The 22,014-nt window shown below is 46.5% G+C and overlaps 1 protein-coding gene and 1 pseudogene across 8 annotated transcripts in view; both read left to right on the plus strand.

Moving 5' to 3' along the window:
* The window catches only part of AGBL2 (AGBL carboxypeptidase 2), a 62,097-nt gene that overhangs the window by 10,785 nt on the left and 29,298 nt on the right, over positions 1-22,014 (plus strand). For 7 of the 8 annotated variants that reach the window (XM_089326543.1, XM_089326550.1, XM_070070380.2 and 4 more), the window contains 4 exons: positions 2,199-2,306; positions 15,725-15,869; positions 18,206-18,988; positions 20,498-20,654. In XM_089326543.1, the coding sequence (XP_089182669.1) occupies positions 2,199-2,306; positions 15,725-15,869; positions 18,206-18,988; positions 20,498-20,654 (1,193 nt within the window). The remainder of the gene's footprint in view (positions 1-2,198; positions 2,307-15,724; positions 15,870-18,205; positions 18,989-20,497; positions 20,655-22,014) is intronic. The other variant, XR_016229485.1, reaches the window with a different exon arrangement.
* Positions 2,313-2,881, plus strand: LOC138848949 (large ribosomal subunit protein eL42-like; annotated as a pseudogene).

Raw genomic sequence — 22,014 nt, forward strand, 5'->3', positions numbered from 1 at the left:
ACCGTGTTCTCAACTGGGTCCAGCTCTGCTCTTGGAATGTTGGAAATAGGGGAGGGGGTAATGACTAGGATCATCTGCTCTTACCCTGCACAATTTTTACATAAAAGTTCAAGTTGATCTTGCCAGACACTAGGATTTTGCTATTAAAACAGTAGAACCAAATGTGTATTCAATAAAAACAAAATTCCTTTGAGGATTTGGGACTCAGTTCTAAGAGGGGAAAAAAAGTGGGAAGCTGAAATTTAATAACGAGTTATTGCAATGGTAACCCACCATCTTTTAAAAATTTTAAAAGGAGCCGGCACTGTGGCGTTAGTAGGGTAAGCCTTCGCCTGCACACCAGCATCCCATATGGGAGCCAGTTCAAGTTCCGGCTGCTCCACTTCCACTCCAGCTTCCTGCTAATGACCTAGGAAAGCAGTGGGAGACCTGGAAGAAGCTCCTGGCTTCAGATTGGAAGCAATATTAATATTAAGTAAATATAATTGATATATTTATTAATATATAAATATTTTAAACTGATCTTTAAAAATCAGTGTTCAAAAATTTGAAGGAAACTTATTAACAAGCACATCATTATTTATGTATTTATTTTAAATATTTATTTTACTTGAAAGTCAGAGTTACACAGAGAAGGAAAGGCAGAGAGAGAAAGAGGTCTTTCATCTGCTGGTTCACTCCCCAGTTGGCTATAACTGCTGGAGCTGGGCCAATGCAAAGACAGGAGCCAGGAGCTTCTTCTGGGTCTCCCACGTGGGTGCAGGGGCCCAAGGGCTTGGGCCATCTTCCATTGCTTTCCCAGGCCACAGCAGAGAGCTGGATCAGAAGTGGGGCAGCCAGGACGCAAACTGGCACCCATATGGGATGTCGGCACTGCAGGCAGCAGCTTTACCCACTCCACGACAGCATCAGCCCCAAGCACATTATTTAAACTGAATTGTGAAAGCCTCATCATGTCCCATCACCTGTAAGAAAAGAAATTAGCATTGTCTTTCACTGAGTTGTGTCTTCATATGGCTTTCATCAGTGGCTACTGTGCTTAAAATAATATGGAGATGTTGCTATAGTCCTTTATGAGAAAAATTTTTTTGTTTTGTTTTGTTTTTTTTTTTTTTTTTTTTGATAGGCAGAGTGGACAGTGAGAGAGAGAGAGAGACAGAGAGAAAGGTCTTCCTTTGCCGTTGGTTCACTCTCCAATGGCCGCCGCGGCCGGCGCGCTGCGGCCGGTGCACCACGCTGATCCGATGGCAGGAGCCAGGAGCCAGGTGCTTTTCCTGGTCTCCCATGGGGTGCAGGGCCCAAGCACCTGGGCCATCCTCCACTGCACTCCCTGGCCACAGCAGAGAGCTGGCCTGGAAGAGGGGCAACCGGGACAGAATCCGGCGCCCTGACCGGGACTAGAACCCGGTGTGCCGGCGCCGCAAGGCGGAGGATTAGCCTAGTGAGCCGCGGTGCCGGCCGAGAAAAATTTTTTAAGATTTATGTTTTATTTATTTGAAAGGCAGAGGTACACAGAGAGGAAGAGAGAGAAAAATATCTTCCATCTGCTTGTTCACTCCCCAAATGACCACAATGGCCTGGCCCAGCCCAGGCTAAAGCTAGGAGCCTGGAGCTTCTTCCAGGTCTCCCTTGTGGGTACAGGGGTCCAAGCACTTGTGCCGTCTTCCACTGCTCTCCCAAGCGCATTGGCAGGAAGCTGGATTGGAAATGGTCCACTTCCCACATATGGGATGCCAGCATTGCAGGCAGAGACTTTACTTGCTACATCACAATGCTGGCCCCAAGAAATCATTTTAAATTCAGAGCAAATGAAGAAATAATTGACAGACTAAATTCTTTAATAGTAGTAAAAAGGATGCAGCTGCCTGTGTTCTGACTTTAAGGCTGCTTGATGTCGAATTTTGCAGAGCTTTTGTAGCAACAGTTTTGATCTTTGTAGCATATTTTTCAGTCTTCTGTTGGTTATTTCATTGTAGGTGTTTTTTGTTAAAAATCTCCTTAACAGTCTCTATGGAAAGAAGCAAGACCTAATTAATTTATAAATTTATACATAAATATATATTTATAAACAAACTGGAAACTTGAGATGGGAATTTGGTTTGATTCTAGCCATTTGAATAATTATTATAATTTTTATATAAGTTCTGATAATGCCTTTAATATTGTTGCTTATTTTGTGCTTTTTAATTGTCTTTCAGAGTGGGTTCCACCTCAGCCAGAATATTTCTATCAATCTACAGGAAATGAAGAGGTACCAGAAATTGTAGGAGAGGAAAAAGGCACAGTTGTCTATCAGTTGGAATCAGGTATTGTCATTACACTCAACAGTGAGTAATTAATTGGGACAGTAAGTATATTTTGTACTAACAGAAGTTATTTTAAAAATTCCTGGAGTGTGGTTGCTGAGTTTGCCATTTTCATCATAATGAAAAAAAAAGATGGTCAATGCACCTAAAACCCGAATGACTTTCTGTAAGAAGTGTGGCAAGCATCAGCCTCACAAAGTGACCCAGTGTCAGAAGGGCAGGATTTCTTGTATGCCCAGGGGAAGAGGCGCTGTGATCGGAAGCAGAGTGGCTATGGTGGGCAGACAAAGCCAGTTTTCTGGAAGAAAGCTAACACCATGAAGAAGGTTCTGCTACAGCTTGAATGTGTTGAGCCCAACTGCAGATCCGGGATGACACTGGACATAAGAGATGCAAGCATTGTGAACTGGATGGAGATAAGGAGAGAAAGGGCCAACTGATCCAGTTCTAAACTTGGGGATTTTTTTTTTCTTTTTTGGCTCTTAATTTTGGGCAAAAATGCTGTGGATGTAAAAATTAACCTGTAGGGGCCGGCGCCGTGGCTCACTAGGCTAATCCTCTGCCTTGCGGCGCCAGCACACCAGGTTCTAGTCCCGGTCGGGGCACCGGATTCTGTCCTGGTTGCCCCTCTTCCAGGCCAGCTCTCTGCTGTGGCCCGGGAGTGCAGTGGAGGATGGCCCAAGTCCTTGGGCCTGCACCTGCATGGGAGACCAGGAGAAGCACCTGGCTTCTGGCTTCTGATCAGCGCAGTGCGCTGGCCGCAGCAGGCCAGCCACGGTGGCCATCGGAGAGTGAACCAACGGCAAAAGGAAGACCTTTCTCTCTCTCTCTCTCTCTCTCACTGTCCACTCTGCCTGTCAAAAATAAATAAATAAATAAATAAAATTTAAAAAAAGTAACCTATAGGGAAATAAATACAGTGATATTCATTACCCCCCCCCCCCAAGTTTCTAGTGTAGAAGTGGTGTTTAGCTCAGGGGTTAAGACACAGCTGGCAATGATCACATCCCAAATCTGAGTTCCTGGCTCTGCTTCCAATTCTAGCTTCTTGCTGATGCACACCTGAGAGGCAGTAGGTGATGGCTCAAGTAGTTGGATCCAGTTGCACATATGGAAGACCTATAATGCATTCCTGGCTCCTGGCTCCTGGCTCCTGGCTCCTGGCTTTGGCCTGGTCCAGCCCCAGCTATTGTAGGAATCTGAGAAGTAAACCAGCAGGTAGAAGAATTTATCTCCAACTTTATACCTTTCAAATAAAATGAAAAAAAAAAAAGTAAAGATGTATTTACTTATTTGAAAGAGTTACACAGAGAAAGAAGGAGAGGCAGAGAGAGAGAAAGAGGTCTTCCATCCGATGGTTCACTCCCCAACTGGCCACAATGGCCGGAGCTGCGCAGATCCGAAGCCAGGAACCAGGAGCTTCTTCCAGGTCTCCCTCACGATTGCAGGGGCCCCAGCACCTGGACCATCTTCTACTGCTTTCCCAGGCCATAGCAGAGAGCTGGATTGGAAGAGGAACAGCCAGTACTAGAACCGGTGCCCAAATGGGATGTCGGCACTTCAGACCAGGGCTTTAACCCACTGCCCCACAGTGCCGGCCCCTGAAAAAATTTTTTTAAAGATTTATTTATTTGAAAATCAGTTACACAGAGAGAGGAGAGGCAGAGAGAGAGAGAAGGAGAGAGAAAGGTCTTCCACCTGCTGGTTCACTCCCCAATTGGCCACAATGGCCAGAGCTGTGCTGATTGAAGGCCAGGAGCCAGGAGGTGCTTCTGGGTCTCCCACGTGGGTGCAGGGGCCCAAGCCCATGGGCCATCTTCCACTGCTTTCCCAGGCCTTAGCAGAGAGCTGGATCGGAAATGGAAATGGAGCAGCCAGGTCGTGAACTGGCACCCATATAGGATGTTGGCACTTCAGGCCAGGGCATTAACCCACTGCGCCACAGCACCATCCCCAAATAAAATGAAAATTTAAAAATTAACCATCATGAAATGCAAGATACTTTTTTTAAAATATTTTTTTTTTAATTCGAAAGGCAGAAGTTAGAGAGAGGGAGAGGGAGACAAAGATAGAGAGAGATCTTCCATCTACTGGTTTACTCCCCAAATACCCGCAATGGCCAGAGCTCAGCTGATCCAGAGCCAGGAGCCAGGAGCCAGGAGCTTCTTCTGGGTCTCCCATGTGGGTGCATGTAAGTACTTGGGCCAACCTCTGATGCTTTCCCAGGTGCATTAGCAGAGAGCTGGATCGGAAGTGGAGCGTTTTACAGCTTCTCCTTTGTTATTCCCATCTGAAAAATGAGGTGTTGGATCATCTTTGGGCAGCTTGCTCCTCTTTTCTGTTTTTTTTTTTTTTTATATTTATTTTATTTATTTGAAAGACAGAGTTACAGAGAGAGGCAGAGACAGAGAGAGGGAGGTCTTCCATCTATTGGTTCACTCTGCAGATGGCCACAATGGCCAGAGCTGAACTGATCTGGAGCCAGGAGGTAGGAGCTAGGAACTTCTTCCAGGTCTCCCATGTGGGTGCAGGGTCCCAAGCACTTGGGCTATCCTCTGCTGCTTTCCCAGGCTTGTTAGCAGGGAGCTAGATTGGAAGTGGAGCAACTGGGACTCGAACCAGTACCCATATGGGATGCCAGCACTGCAGGCTGGGGCTTTAACCCGCTGAGCTACAGAGCCAGCCCCACTCCTCTTTCTTTACCTCCCATAGGTACTTTCATGTATACTTGGTTGTATTTGCTCTGTCACTTAGGATGTGCTTTCCTACATTAAGTTGCACATTTCTAAGGATAGAAGCTGCATCTTTCCTGAAAATATTTAAAGCCCTAAATCCACCAGCACCAACAAGATATACATTCTTCCCAAGGACACCTGTTAGAATCATATGCTAGGCCATAAGTCTTAATACATCTAAAAGGGTTGAAATCATACAATACGTTCTCTGACCACAATAGAATTCAATTAGAAATCAGCAACAGAGTGAGATCTGGGAAATACATAAATATTTGGAAATTGAACGGTACATTTGTGAACACTATGGGCTAAAGAAATAGCAGGGTGGGGCCGGCATTGTGCTATGGTGGGTTCAGCTGCCTCCCACAATGCCAACATCCCATATGGGCATGGAGAGTCCTGGCTGCTCCACTTGTGATCCAGCTCCCTGCTAATGTTCCTGGGAAAACAGCAGTGGAAGACAGCCCAAGTACTTGAGCCCCTACACCCATTTGGGAGGCCTGAGTGGGAGTCCAGGATCTTGGCTCTGGCCCAGCCCAGCCCTAGCTGTTTGTGGCCATCTGGGGAGTGAACCAGTGGATGGAAGACCTCTCTTTCTGTCTGTGTCTCTGTCTCACCCTCTCTGTACCTCTGCCTTACAAATAAAAAAATAAATCTTTTTTAAAAATCTAAATTAAAAAGAAATAACAAGGAAAATTGTACCATAGCATATCAGACTTTATAGAATGCTGCTAACACACTGCCAGGGAAATTTGTGGCTTTGTGTTTGACAGCAAGAAAGCTCTTAGTTATCTAAGCTTTTGTTTTAATAAGATAGAAAATGAGAGTAAACTATGCCTAAGGCAAGCAGAATAAAGGAAATAATGAAAGTTAAACGTGAAACTCAGTGGAATAGAAAACAAAAAATGATAGAACAAGTCAACAAAAAACATCAATGATATGGACAAATTTAGCTGGACCAACCAAGAATACAGAGGATACATACATTACCAAAATCAGAATGAAAGAAGGGACATAACCACCAAACCTACAGAAATCAAAACAGTTACACAATAATGCCATCACCAACTTTATGACACAAGTTAGACAGTGATGAAGAACAAATTGTTGGGAAGAAAAGTTACCAAACTGATTCAGGATGAAATGAAAAGTCTGAAGAGATTAATACAAAGAAATTGAATTAGTAATTTAAAATCTTCCCACAAAGAAAACCCAGGCCGAGACCAGCTTGACAGGGTTGTTTCTTTTTTTTAATTTTTACATTTTTATTTTTTAATTTTTTTAAAGATTTATTTGTTATTTATTTGAAAGAGTTACACAGAGAGAGGAGAAGCAGAGAGAGAGAGAGAGAGGCCCTCCATCCGATGGTTCACTCCCCAGTTGGCTGTAATGGCCGGAGCTGTGCCGATGCGAAGCCAGGAGCCGGGAGCTTCCTCCGGGTCTCCCATGTGGGTGCGGGCTTGGACCATCCTCCACTGCGTGCCCAGGCCATAGCAGAGAGCTGGATAGGAAGAGGAGCAGCCGGGTCTCAAACCGTTGCCTATATGGGATGCTGGCACTTCAGGCCAGGGCTTTAACCCGCTGTACCACAGTGCCCGCCCCCCCTTTTTTTTTAGTCATCAAAAAAATCTGAAGCCTGAATCCAGTGACACATTGTGACCAAATGGAATTTATACTTGGAACACACAAATAATTTTAATGGAATGCACAAATAATTTTAACATCAGAAAATCAATTATGAAATAAAATATTTAAATGGAATAAAGGGCAAAACCACATAGCACACACACACACAAAATTAACAGAAATGGCAGCATAAGGGATCCCAGAATCAGCTCCTCTGAAGTAATTAAACTAGCAAAAGCTAGTGGTTGGCACTGTGGCATAGTAGGCCAAGCCTCCACTTACAGCGCTGGCGTCCCATATGGGCACTGATTCCAGTCCCAGCTGCTCCTCTTCTGATCCAGCTCTCTGCAGGTGGCCTAGGAAAACAGTGGAAGATGGCCCAAGTGCTTGGGCCCCTGCACCCACTTGAGAGACCTGGGGAAAGCTCCTGGCTTCGGATTGGCACAGCTCTGATCATCGCATCTGTTTGGGGAGTGAACCAGCCAATGGAAGATATTTTTCTCTGTTTCTCCCTCTCTCTGTATCTCTGCCCCTCAAGAGGTGATAATTTAAAAAAAAAAAAAAAGCATTTCCAGAACTGTTGGATCTGAATGTAATCAGCAATTTAGGGAGAGTGCTTAATGAAGAAACCAACCAGGAGAAGCTCCTGGCTCCTGCCTTTGGATCAGCGCGGTGCGCCGACCATGGTGCGCCGGCCACGGCAGCCATTGGAGGGTGAACCAACGGCAAAGGAAGATATTTCTCTCTCTGTCTCTCTCTCACTGTCCACTCTACCTATAAAAAAATAAATAAATAAAGGGAAAAAAAAAAGTATGTGGCATTTTTCTTCCACCATCTTGGCAGAGGCCATGGGGAACAATCCGTGTTCCTAGACTCACATACTGGTGTTTGTGTGTTTGTGAAAGACAATATTTACCCTATTCTCAGAAACTGACTTTTCACCTGTTTCCCAACTCCCTGAGGAACCCAAGCAAACACTGAGCAGCAGTTTTGCCAGGTGGCGTATGCTGGCATTTAAAGGCATACACTGCCCATAGCCCCCTGGGGCAAGGGACGGCAGACGCGACAAGCGGCAGAAAGACCCGAAAGCCTGAGAAGGAACAAGCTGAAGAGAAAGATCCCTGGAGGAATGAGGGCTTGGACAGGCCATCACATGTACTGGGAAATACAGAGTTCATGGCCAGGACAGGACGTGGGAAGACCCCAGACTCCCACTCTGATTGTCTTTGGGCTCTATGGAGGCGGGAAGTAAAGGCGATGGCGATGTTTGAGTTGTTGGCAGCCTGGCTTAGTTTTGAGAAGTGTACCATCTCAGAGCTAACCTGAAAAACCTAGAAAAGTTGTGAGTGTGTGTGCCTGTGTCTGTGTGTGTGTGTCTCTGTGTGTGTGTGTGTGTGTTTCTTTTTGGCTTTGGCTGTCTGAGGAAATCTGTCAAGTCACTGGCTGGCCAGTCATACAGCAGAACAAAGACTTAGTGACTGCACATGACGAGGAGTAACACCGTGCTCCATAGTGAAAGACAAAGTTTTCCCTCTGAGGTTGGGAACAAGATAAGGATGCCCACTCTCACCGCTGCTACTGAAGATTCTGCTGGAAGTTTTAGCCAGAGCAAACAAACAAGAAAAAAAAAAAAGAATGCATCCAGATTGGAAGCAAAGTAGTAAAATTGTCTCTTCACTAATGGCATGATCCAATATGTAGAAAATCTCAAAGAATACACATACACAGAAATACTACTAGAACTGCTAAACAAATTTAACAAAGTTGCAGGGTACAAGCTCAAGACAGAGATATCAACTTGTATCTATATGCTAGCAACAAACAATGCAAAATAAATTGAAATAATCTCATTTGCAGTAGCATCCCAAAGAATAAGCTGCCTAGGAATAGATTTAAACAAGAGGGTGAAAGACTGGTACACTGGAAACTACAAATACTACTGAAAGAATTTCAGGACCTACATAAATGAAAAGGCATTCAATATTCATATATTAGAAAGTTTAACTTAAGATAGCAGTACTACCTGAACATTATAGATTAAATACAATCCTTATCAAAATTCCAGTGGCCTTTTATGTGAAAATATGAAAGCTAGGGTCCCTGAATAGTCAGTACTGAAAAAGGGTAAAGTCAATGACTAACACTTCTGTTTCAGAACATACTGCAAAACAGTACAGGGGCTGTGTTGTGGTATAGCGGGTAATGGGTGGCCTGCACTGCCGGCATCCCCTGTAGCTGCTGGATCAAGTCTTGGCTGCTCCATTTCCAATCCAGCTCCCCCCTAATGCACCTGGGAAAGCAGCAGAAGGTGGCCTAACTGCTTGGGCCCCTGCATGCATTGGAGACCCAGATGAAGCTCTTGGCTCCTGGCTCCTAGCTTTGGCCTGGCCCAGTACCGACCATTGTGGCCATTTGGGGAGTGAACAGACTGGATGAAAGACCTGTCTGTCTCTCTCTCCCTCTCTCTCTCTGTAACTCTGCCTTTCAAACAAATAAAATAAATCTTTTATAAAAATCGATAAATTGGACTTCATCTAAATGTAAAGTTGTTGCTCTTCAAAGCACAATTTAAAAAAGGAAAAACTGGAGAAGATGTTATGGTACAGTGGGTTAAGCTGCCATTTAGGATGTCCACAGTACACTCTGGTTTGGCCTAGATCGAATCGTGTCTCCACTTCCAATCCAGTTCCTGCTGATGTATCCTAGGAAGCAGCAGATGATGGCTCAAATGTGTGGCCCTGCTACCCATGATAATAGAAAGACCCAGATAGGGTTCCAGGCTCCTGGCTTCCATATGGCCCAGGCTATTGTGGGTATTTTGGGAGTGAACCAACAGGTAAAGCTCTCTCTCTGTCCCTCTGCCCTCAAATGGATAAAGATAAATATTTTTTTTAAAAAAAGGGAAAGCTACATACTGAAATAAAATAGTTTCAAGTGATACATTTGGTAAAGAATTTGTATCCAGAATCCATGGTCAGAAGACAGACAACCCAACTCAAAAATGGTCAAAAGATTTGAATAGGGGCCAGCACTGTGTCACAGTGGGTTAACGCCCTGGCCTGAAGTGTGGGCATCCCATATGGGCGCCAGTTTGAGACTCGGCTGCTCCACTTCTGATCCACCTCTCTGCTATGGCCTGGAAAAGCAGAAGATAGCCCAAGTCCTTGGGCCCCTGCACCTGCGTGGGAAACCTGGAAGAAGCTCCTGGCTCCTGGCTTCGGATTGGCACAGCTCCGGCCATTGCAGCCAATTGGGGAGTGAACCAGTGGATGGAAGACCTCTCTTTCTCTTTGCCTCTCCTCTCTCTGTGTAACTCTGACTTTCAAATAAATAAATAAATCTAAAAAAAATTTATCACTTTAAAAAAAAAAGATTTGAATAGGTATTTTGCTAATGAAAACATCCAGATGGCTAATAAGTACAGGCAGAGATGCCCAGCATCACTAGTCACTAAAGAAATGCAAATTTAAACCATAGGATGATACTTTTTCATAACTACTCAACTAGCTGTAATAAAGAGTAAGTGCTGGGGAGGAGAGTTGGGAACTAACATTTCAGACTAGAAAAAGGGACATAATGCTAAAGAGAAGTGAGCCAAGGAACGTACTATGAACCTTCCCAAGCATGGAGGAGCGAATTTTTATAATGGCAGGATGATAAGTTGGTTACAGTGATGGACATAGAAAAGGAAGCTGCCCAGGAGGCATCCTCTGTTATCCTGCAAAACCAACTGATAGGCATTGCACGCACAGGTGCCAGGCTGAAGTCTGCTTGGGGAAATACTGTATTGAAGAAATAGCAAGGGAAAAATTCTCCTAATTTCAAAACCAGTCTCAGTCTCTAAAAATGATCAGAAAGTTAATCTGTTTTTATTGCAGGAGTATGTGCCAAGTTTGGGGCGTTGTCAGTGAAGTCAGGAGAGGCCCTTGGAGAAACAGCTAGAACTGGGATGAGGGGCTGCATAGGTTTTACATTCCTCCAACTGGAAGAATGAAATGAGCCGATGATAGCACATGGCCCAACTGAGAGAGAAGTCGCACGCGCCCTACTTCCAGTTGCCTTGATTATGACCTTTCGTCACGTTAATGTGATGAAAATCTATATGCAGATAAGTAAATGAGGTGCAGCCATTCAGTCTGCCTGAGCTCTACATGATGGAATGCCCGAGGTGGAGTTTGGAAAATTTTAGACAGAAGGTGCTGCTGTGAGTGAAGAGACCTGGATTATCTCCTGATGTGGCTCTTTGCTAAATTGCCCAGTGGTCCTGTTAACACAGTGTTGTGGCAGCTGCCCCCATCTTGTCCCTTGAATTTCTCAGGAATGAAGAAATTAAAAAAACTAGGAAAATGAGGTTCTAAGGAGAATGTGGGAGTCTGTCATTTTAGGGACTCCAAAATATCTGTGTTCTATGGGAATATTGAAGAACAAAGGGAAAGATGTCCTGCTTTTTGAGAAATGTAACTGTGGGCAGTACCTTGGATTGACTTAAGTGTTACATCAGAGACTGGAGAAAACATTGAAGTTCCTCTGTTAATGACATCTGGAGAGCAGCTGGATGGCACAGCAGTTAAATCACCACTGGAAATACCCACATTCCTTATGAAGTGCCTGGTTCAAGTCTTAGCTCCTCCATTTCTAATCCAGCGTCGTGCTAATGCTAGGAGGCAACAGATAGATGATGGCTCAAGGACATGGGTCTCTGTCACCACGTGGAAGACCTGGATTGAGCTTTGGGATCCTGGCCCAGGCTGTTGCAGGCATTTGGGGAGTGAACTACAAATGAAAGATATCTGTCTGCCTGTCTGTCTTTCTGCCTTTCAAACTAGACAAAAATAAATTTAAAATTCTTTTAAACAAGTCAGGTGCCTGGCACTGTGGAATAGTGGGTAAAGCCACTGCCTTCAGTTCCGGCATCCTCTGTGGGTGCTGCTTTGAGTCCTTGCTATACTACTTCTGATCCAGCTCTCTGCTATGGCCTGAGAAAGCAGTAGAAGATGGCCCAAGTGCTTGGGCCCCTGCACTTGTGTGGGAGACCAGGAAGATGCTCCAGGATCCTGGCGTTAGATAGGTCCAGCTCCAGTCATTACAGCATATGGGGAGTGAATCAGCGGAAGGAAGAACTCTCTGTCTGCCTCTGCCTCTCTGTAACTCTGACTTTCAAATAAATAAATCTTTTAAAAAAATTGCTTGATTTGTGAAGTCACTGACAAGTGTTGAATCTAGACATTGTTCATCAATTAGAGAGAAAATCAACAAAAGGTGAAAAAATATGTCCTTTTTTTAAAAAAAAAGATTTTATGTATTTATTTGAGATTAGACAGAGAGAGGGAGAGACAGAGAGAAAGGTCTTCCATCCACTGGTTTACTCCCCAAATGGTCACAATGGCCAGAGCTGGGCTGATCTGAAGCCAGGAGCCAGGAGCTTCTTACAGGTCTCCATGTGGAGGGGCCCAAGCACTTGGGCCATCTTCCACTGACTTCCCAGGCACGTCAGCAGGGAGCTGGATCAGAAGTGGAGCAGCTGGGACTCCAACCGGCGCCCACATGGCCACAACGCTGGCCCCCAGCTGCTTTCACTTCTGACCCCGCTTCCTGATAATGTGCCAGGGAAAGCAGCTGAAAATGACCCAAGAGCCTGGGCCCCCATCACCTTTGTGGGACATGGAGATGGAGTCCCTTGTTCCTGGCTTTGGCCTGGCCCAGAACTGGCTATTGGGGCCATTCGGCAAGTGAAACAGTAGATAGAAGACTTCTGTCTCGGCTGGCGCCGCGGCTCAATAGGCTAATCCTCCACCTTGCGGCGCCGGCACCCCGGGTTCTAGTCCCGGTCGGGGCGCCGGATTCTGTCCTGGTTGCCCCTCTTCCAGGCCAGCTCTCTGCTGTGGCCCGGGAGTGCAGTGGAGGATGGCCCAAGTGCTTGGGCCCTGCACCCCATGGGAGACCATGGGAGACCAGGAAAAGCACCTGGCTACTGCCTTCGGATCAGCGTGGTGTGCCGGCCGCAGCACGCTGGGCGCGGCGGCCATTGGAGAGTGAACCAACGGCAAAGGAAGACCTCTGTCTCTCTCTCTCACTGTCCACTCTGCCTGTCCAAAAAAAAAAAAAAAAAAAAAAATTAAAAAAAAAAACTTCTGTCTCTTCTCTCTCTTGTTTTTTCAAATAAATAAATCTCTTTTTTAAAGATTTTTTTATTTATTTGAAAGGCACAGTTACAGAGCAAGAGAGAGAGAGATTAACAGAGAGAGATCTTCAATCCACTGGTTCACTCCCCACATGGCTGCAACAACTAGGGCTGAGCCAGACCGAAGCCAGGATGCAGGAGCTTCTTCCGTACCTCTGTATAGGAACAGGGGCCCAAGGACTTGGGCCAGATTCTGCTGCTTTCCCAGGCCATTAGCAGAGAGCTGGATGGGAAGTAGAGAAACAGGACTCGAACCAACATTCATTTGGGATGCTGGCACCACAGGCAGCAGCTTTACCCATTACGCCACAATGCTGGCCCCAGTAAATCCTTTTTTTTTTTTTTAAATGAAACAAAGAGAAGTTCTTGAAAAAATTATAAAGCTCTAAAATAGTTTTGTAGAAGTAATTACAGCCGGCGCCGCGGCTCACTAGGCTAATCCTCCACCTTGCGGCGCCGGTAATTACAAAAAAAAAAAAGATACCTGATGTCACTGTCTCTGAATTTGAAAAATTGTAACTCCATATTAAAAAATTGACAATTGATTATTCTGAGGATTAGGGGTTGTGATTGTAACCTGAGTTTTGTTAGATTTTATAATTTTTTGTTTTATCTTCATTTTAAAGATAAAATGCCAGCTGCATTTTTATTTTCACACATAACTGTATTTTGGAACCCTTCGTATGCAAGTTCGCCCATCCCAATTCTTCTCAAATTTTTATTTTCATTTTATTTAAATCTGGAAGGATAGACCAACAAATTATGTGGAGTAGACTTTATTTCCTCTTAAAAATTGGTGAGGAGGTATTATTGATTGCAGTAGGTATTATTGATTATTGACTGTATTAAGATTGCAGTGTTTTCAGATCCTCCATAAAAATAGTTGAGATGTATTATGTCTTATTCCATTCAGTTTCAGATGTTAAAACATGTGCCGGCTTCATGCACAGTGATGCCAGCGTCCCTTAGGTGTGCCTGTTGGAGTCCTGGTATTCTGCTTCCAATTCAGCTCCCTGCTAATGCACCTGGGAGAGAAGTGAAGGACAGCCCAAGTACCTGGGCCCCTGCACCCACACAGGGGACCTGGATGGCGTTCCAGGCTCGTGGCTTTGGCCTGGCGCCGCGCTGACCATCGTGGCCATTTGAGGAGTGAACTGCTGGGCAGAAGATCTCTCTGTCTCTCCCTCTCTTTTTGTAACTCTGCCTTTCAAATAAATAAATAAGTCTTTTTAAAAATATCACCATTTAGGGAGCTGGCTCTGTGGCACAGCGGGTTAACACCCTGGCCTGAAGCGCTGGCATCCCATAAAGGCGCTGGTTTGAGTCCCGCTCCACTTCCCATCCAGCTCTCTGCTGTGGCCTGAGAAAGCAGTAGAAGATGGCCCAAAGTCCTTGGGCCCCTGCACCTGCATGGGAGACCTGGAAGAAGCTCCTGGCTCCTGGCTTTGGTCCAGCCATTGCGGCCAATTGGGGAGTGAACCATCGGATGAAAGACCCTCCCACCCCCCATCTCTCCTCTCTCTGTGTAACTCTTTTTTTTTTTTTAATAATTAAATCACATATTTGTTTTTTTAATTTATTTGACTGTTAGTCAGTGAGAGAGAGAAAGGTCTTCCTTCTGTTGGTTCACCCCTGAAATAGCTGCTATGGCCGGAGCTATGCCGATCCGAAGCCAGGAGCCAGGTGCTTCTCCCTGGTCTCCCACATGGGTGCGGGCGCCCAAGCACTTGGGCCATCCTCCACTGCCTTCCCGGGCCACAGCAGAGAGCTGGACTGGAGGAGGAGCAGCCGGGACTAGAACCCGGCGCCCATATGGGATGCTGGTGCCGAAGGCGGAGGATTAACCAAGTGAGCCATGGAGCTGCCCCTCTGTGTAACTCTGTCAAATAAATAAATACATCTTTTTAAAAAATCACTTTTTACCAATATCCTTTTTAAAAAAAAGATTTATTTATTTATTTGAAAGTAGAGTTACAGAGAAGTAGAGGCAGAGAGAGATCTTTCATCCACTGGTTCATTCCCCAAATGGCTGCAACAACCAGAGCTGGGCTGATCCAAAACCAGAAGCCAGGAGCTTCTTCCAGATCTCCCACATGGGTGCAGGGACCCAAGGACTTGGGGCATCTTTTTTCTTTTTTTATTTTTTGACAGGCAGAGTGGACAGTGAGAGAGAGAGAGAGAAAGGTCTTCCTTTGCCGTTGGTTCACCCTCCAATGGCCGCCGCGGCCGGCACACTGCGGCTGGCGCACCGCGCTGATCCGATGGCAGGAGCCAGGAGCCAGGTGCTTTTCCTGGTCTCCCATGGGGTGCAGGGCCCAAGCACTTGGGCCATCCTCCACTGCACTCCCGGGCCACAGCAGAGAGCTGGCCTGGAAGAGGGGCAACTGGAACAGAATCCGGCACCCCGACCGGGACTAGAACCCGGTGTGCCGGCGCCGCAAGGCAGAGGATTAGCCTAGTGAGCCGCGGCACTGGCTGGGGCATCTTCTACCGCTTTCTCAGGCCATAGCAGAGAGCTGGATTGGAAGTGGAGCAGCCAGGTCTTGAACTGATGGCCATATGGGATGCTAGCACTGCAGGCGGCAGCTTTATCCGCTATGCCACAGCACCGGCCCCCCAACATCCTTTTAAATTAGGGTAGTTGGGTACAGATTCATGAAGCAAAAGGAAGTACTCTAAACCACTTAAAGAGCTTCAAAGAAATACACTATTGAAAATTAGACGTCTCAGAAGGGACGGATGAAAACCTGGATATTTGCTGATACAAGCAAAATGGTGCCGCCTGCCTTTGGGGGGCTTTGTCAGTATTTGCTGAGGGAATGGACTCTGAATGCAGCCTGGTCTAAATGTGTCTCTCTTGTCCACACTGCCCGCAGAAGGATCCTATTTCACCAGTTCCAGAGTGGGAGGCAAACGGGGCATGATCAAGGAGCTTGCCGTGCCCCTGCAAGGGCCGGAAGATCACACGCTGCTGTTTGAGTCGCGGTTCGAGAGTGGGAATCTGCAGAAAGCTGTCAGAGTGTGAGTAACGGAGGAGATTCCCACGGGGGTCATGAGTGGGTGACTGAGAGGTGTCTTCGCGAACAATACTAGGAATGAGGAGTGTTTGTAAGAAGTGATGAGGGGCAGCACCATGGCACGATGGGTTAAGTTGCTGCCTCCATACTAGCAGCCCTCCTTGGCCTGGCTGCGCTGCTTTTTTTTTTTTTTTTTTTTTTTTTTTTTTTTTTACAGGCAGAGTGGACAGTGAGAGAGAGAGAGAGAGAAAGGTCTTCCTTTACCGTTGGTTCACCCTCCAATGGCCGCTGAGGCCGGCACACCACGCTGATCCGAAGGCAGGAGCCAGGTGCTTCTCTTGGTCTCACATGGGGTGCAGGGCCCAAGCACTTGGGCCATCCTCCACTGCCTTCCCGGGCCACAGCAGAGAGCTGGCCTGGAAGAGGGGCAACCGGGACAGAATCCGGCGCCCCGACCGGGACTAGAACCCGGGGTGCCGGCACCACAAGGCAGAGGATTAGCCTAGTGAGCAGCGGCACCGGCCTGCTCCACTTCTGATCCAGCTCCCTGCTAATGTACGTGGGAGGGCAATGGAAGATGCCCCAGGTACTTGGGCCCCTTCATCCATGTGGGAGACCTAGGTAGAGCTCTGGTCTCCTTGTTTAGGCCTAGACCAGCCCCAGCTGTTGCGGCCGTTTGGGGAGTACCAGCCGGTGGAAGATCTCTTTCTGACCCTCCCTCTCTCTGTAACTCTACCTTTCAAATAAATAAATCTTAGAAAACAAGGAGAGGTGACAGGGAATGACTGTGGGGGTGAAAAAGAATTGGAATAATTATGGTTCATGTTTTTTCCCAGAATAATACATTATGTAAATTGTTTCTTCTGTTATAAATTGGTGCTCACTTGAAATTTATATTGCAAAAAATATATACATAAATTTCCCATAATAATACCTCCAGATGCAGTAGTTTATTACAAGGATGCTTCAAAAAACTTATGAAAAATGGAATGAAAAGAAATTTATCTTGGTGCAAAATTTTTTGGAAATCCATGTGTATATGGGGTCTTCAAAAAAGTTCATGAAAATGCATACTATGAAAAAACCATGTATGGCTTTCAAAATTCTTTTGCACCAAAATAAACTTTTAAAAAATTAGTTTATTTAAGCCAGTGCTGCGGCTCACTAGGCTAATCCTCCACCTTGCGGTGCCAGCACACCGGGTTCTAGTCCCGGTCGGGGCGCCGGATTCTGTCCCGGTTGCCCCTCTTCCAGGCCAGCTCTCTGCTGTGGCCCGGGAGTGCAGTGGAGGATGGCCCAAGTGCTTGGTCCCTGCACCCCATGGGAGACCAGGAGAAGCACCTGGCTCCTGCCATCGGATCAGCGCAGTGCGCCAGCCGTAGCGCGCCGGCCGCAGCGGCCATTGGAGGGTGAACCAACGGCAAAGGAAGACCTTTCTCTCTGTCTCTCTCTCTCACTGTCCACTCTTCCTGTCAAAAAAATTTTTTTTAATTAGTTTATTTATTTGAAAGCAAAATGACAGGGAAAGAGGGAGGGAGGGGAGGGTGGGAAGGAGAGGGAAAGAAGAAGGGGGAGAGAGAAAGAGAGAGAGAATCGATCTTCCATTGCTGGTTTGCTCCCCAAGTGGCTGCAATAGCAAGGACTGGGCCAGGTTGAAATGTGTTAAATGTGTTAAACACATTTAAACACTCTAAACACATTCTTTAAACACTTTATTCCTAGTTAGTGCCAAATCACCCTCCAATGTGATTTCAGTTCGCAGCAGCAGTGTATAGCGCTGCCTGTTCCCAGTGCTAGAATGATGATGAGATAGAGGGAGACATGACATCTGGCTTGAGTTTTCATTTCTTTAAGTATGCATGTGGGTGAGTATCTTTTCATATATTTTTAGCTATTTGTATTTTCCCTATGCAAGTCAGTCCTGACTGTTTTAAACAAGGTGAATACATTCTGTCTTGAAGTAATTGATGACCAGAGATAAGAAACATTTCCACAGTGGGCACGCTGGCAGCCACCAGAGGGCTCTGGCCACTGCTGGGTGTGTTTCGGAGAAATGTAGCGCCGTGGTCAGTGCCTGGGGGACTCTGGGAGGACATCACAGGACTCCTGAACATCCCATGCAGCTTCCTCACCCTAAACAAACTTGCCTTTTCCAGGCTTCTGCAAATCTGATCTGTAAGTTAGAGAACCAGATAAATTAGACAATAACTGTTTCGATGCAGCAGGCTTTTCTATTGTAGTAACATCTCCTTTTACCAGGGGAAAACAGTATTATGCCAAATCTGCTTTTTGAGAGGCGTGTGAAGTCCCAGAGGTGTCCTTCTATTTTCTCCATTACAGAGGCACCTATGAGTACGAGCTTACCTTGCGAACTGACCTCTACACAAACAAGCACACGCAGTGGTTTTATTTTCGCGTTCAGAACACCAGGAAAGATACCACCTACCGCTTCACCATTGTGAACCTGCTCAAACCCAAGAGCCTTTATGCTGCAGGGATGAAGCCACTCATGTACTCCCAGCTGGACGCCAGCACCCACAGCATCGGCTGGAGGAGAGAGGGCAGTGAAATCAAGTACTATAAGAGCAACGCGGATGATGGGCAGCAGCCCTTCTACTGCCTCACGTGGACTGTTCAGTTTCCACATGACCAGGACACTTGCTTTTTTGCCCACTTCTACCCATACACGTACACTGACCTGCAGTGCTACCTCCTGTCAGTGGCAAACAACCCCACCCAGTCTCAGTTCTGCAAGCTGCGAACTTTATGCAGGAGCCTGGCAGGAAATACGGTCTACCTGCTCACCATCACCAACCCATCCCGGTCCCCGCAGGAGGCGGCCGCGAAGAAAGCCGTGGTCTTGAGCGCCAGGGTCCACCCTGGGGAGAGCAACGGCTCCTGGATTATGAACGGCTTTTTGGACTTCATCCTTAGCGATTCCCCAGATGCCCAGCTCCTCAGAGATGTCTTTGTCTTCAAGGTGGTTCCCATGTTAAATCCAGATGGTGTGATTGTGGGCAATTACCGGTGTTCACTGGCCGGAAGGGACTTGAACAGACGCTATAAAACCGTCCTGAAGGAGTCTTTCCCCTGCGTTTGGTACACCAGGAACATGATCCAAAGGTGAGACCTTTGATCTGTTGAACTTTCGGTGAATGCTAGGCGTGCCAGAGCCAGGCTCTAGCGTGAGGTCTCTTCTGTTGCGACAGGCATGGGTGTGGCTTTGGACTTTGAAGTCCGGGGCTTTGTTCACTTTTGTACTTCCAAATCTGGGCTTTCACTTTGAGTTGAAACTGAACATGCAGCACTGTGGCTACAGCCGTTTGACTTACAAGTGAAACCACTGAATGGAAAAGATGAGGAGAGTCACTGGTCTCCAAGATGCAACTCTGTGATTATAGCTAACAGTTCATTTGCATATGTATGAAGTGGCAGGCACTGTAGTCAATGTTTTACACACATGACCCATATAACCTTCGTGCTAACCCTGTGAGGTTAGGGAGCGTCAGGATCCCGTGATGTGTATGATGATAGAATGGCAGCCCAGCAAGGTTAAATGACTTGTGTGTGCACGCACAGCTAGTAAGTGACAGAGTAGACACCTGGACACAGGCCCTGTGGACCCAGAGTCTACGTTCTTTATTACCATGTAATGCTGCTAATCATACAGAAAGAAAATGAAGTCACGCTGCATTCTTCAAGCCTGTGTAAAAGCCGTTGAAGACTAGAATGTAATAGAGCCCACCCTGAAGGAGCAATGTCAATTGCAAATGAAAACAGAGCAAATAAAAATATGTGAATGTGTACCTTCTAAGCTGTGTAAATGGTAGGAAGTGTTGGGCGCAGGCAGAGTGGCTAAGAGCATGTGTGGGGATCAGACAGGCCTGACTGTACTACTGGCTGGTTTTGTGATTTTTTAGAATTTTTTTTATATTTATTTATCCATTTGAGAGAGCTACAGAGAGAAAGAGAGACAGAGAAAGGTCTTCTATAGTTTTTCTCCACTTCCTTGTCGGCCTACCCAAGGCCTACCCACTTCCTCTTTCCATGTCAGAACTTTCCATTTCAGGGCAGGTGTGTGGTGCAGTGGGGTAAGCTGCTACTGCTGACAGCTGCACCCCATATTGCAGTGCCAGTTCAAGTCCTGGCTGCTGCACTTCCAATCCAGTTTCCTGCTAATGCATCCTAGGAGGTGGCGGATGATGGCTGAAGTGCTTGGGCCCCTGCCACCCATGCAGGAGATCCATACGGAGTTCTGAGTTCCTGGCTTCAACCCAACCCAGCGCTGGCTGTTGCAGGCACATGGGGAATGAACCAGTCAGTGTATGGAAAATGTCTTTGCACTCCATCGCTCTGCCACTCTTCCTTTCAAGTAGATGAACATAAATAGATAAATTATTTAAAGAAAACTTTCATTTCAAGTCCCTCTGACTAGCAGAGGCCAGGGGTGCTGGTGACATGTTTTCAGCAATGGCTGAGGATGGGGATAGGGTCCTTTGAAGGCCACTGGAGTTGAGATTTTTGTAGTGGGGGAAGAAAGCTGTCGACAGCCATACTTAGGGAAGGCCCCAAATGATCCTTGATTATTTGCATGAATTTGGATGTCTACTGAATTCTTCATCTCTTTGACAGACTTCTTGAAGAAAGAGAAGTCCTCTTGTATTGTGATTTCCATGGCCACAGCCGTAAGAATAATATCTTCCTGTATGGCTGTAATAACAACAATCGCAAGTACTGGCTTCATGAGCGAGTCTTTCCTTTAATGTTAAGCAAAAATGCACCAGATAAGGTAAACACCTAAAGTAATCTGTCCATTGACTGAGGGACTAGAGGGCTCACTGTTCTTTTTTTTTTTTTAAAGAATATGTGTGTTCCCTGCAATGCAGAATGATCCAGAGGTCTTCGTTTTCTTTTAAGATTTTCATTTTTTTGGCCGGTGCTGTGGCTCACTAGGCTAATCCTCCGCCTGCAGCACCAGCACCCTGGGTTCTAGTCCCGGTTGGGGCACCGAATTCTGTCCTGGTTGCTCCTCTTCCAGTCCAGCTCTCTGCTGTGGCCAGGGAGTGCAGTGGAGGATGGCCCAAGTCCTTGGGCCCTGCACCCGCATGGGAGACCAGGAGAAGCACCTGGCTCCCGGCTTTGGACCGGCACAGCGCGCCAGCCGTGGCCGCCATTTTGGGGGTAAACCAATGGAAGGAAGACCTTTCTGTCTCTCTCTCTCTCTCATTGTCTAACTCTGCCTGTCAAAGAAAAAAAAAATTTTTCATTTTTGTTTATTTGACAAGTAGAGTTACAGACAGAGAGAGGGAAAGACAGAGAGAAAGGTCTTCGATCTGTTGTTTCACTCCACAAATGGCCACAATGGCAGAGCTAGGCCAAACTGAAGCCAAGAGCCAAGTGCTTCTTCCAAGTCTCCCACATAGGTGCAAGGGCCCAGGACTTGGGCCATCTTCCACTGCTTTCCAAGGCCATAGTAGAGAGCTGGATCAAAGGGGAGCAGCTGGGACTAGAACCAGGGCCCATCCAGGATGCCAGCACCACAGGCAGATGCTTAGTCCACTGTGCCACAGTGCTGGCCCCAGTCACTCTTCTATGTGTAGTGTTTTGTCACTTGATATCTCTTTTCATTATCTTGGGTACTTCCCAGCAACCGAGACTTTGAGAATTTGGAAAGTCTGGGGCTGGCGGTGTGGTGCAGTGAGTTAAAGCCCCAGTCTGCAGTGCCAGCATCCCATATGGGCGCTGGTTTGAGTTCCAGCTGCTCCATGTCAGTCCATATGGGAAAGCAGCAAAGGATGGCCCAAGTGCTTGGGCCCCTGCACCTGTGTGGGAGACCCAGAAGAAGCTCCTGGCCCCTGTCTGGCTCCTGGTTTCAGATCAGCTTAGTTCTGGCTGTTGGGACCATTTGGGGAGCGAACTAGAAGATGGGAGACCTCTCTCTCTGTCTTCACCTCTCTCTGTAACTCAATCTTTGAAATAAATAAAATCTTAAAAAAAAAAGTTAGAAAGGCGTGGCTTTAAGAATTGCTATGTCCATCAACCCATGTGCAAATAAATGAAATGTGGCACATTCATACGGCATCATGTTATTCACCAATAAGAAGATTTAAGTACTGATGAGTAGGACACAGATGAACCTTGAACACATT

Source organism: Oryctolagus cuniculus, chromosome 1 (assembly GCF_051225735.1).
Source record: "Oryctolagus cuniculus isolate XC-2025 breed Fujian yellow rabbit chromosome 1, ASM5122573v1, whole genome shotgun sequence".
NCBI classification, from domain to species: domain Eukaryota; kingdom Metazoa; phylum Chordata; class Mammalia; order Lagomorpha; family Leporidae; genus Oryctolagus; species Oryctolagus cuniculus.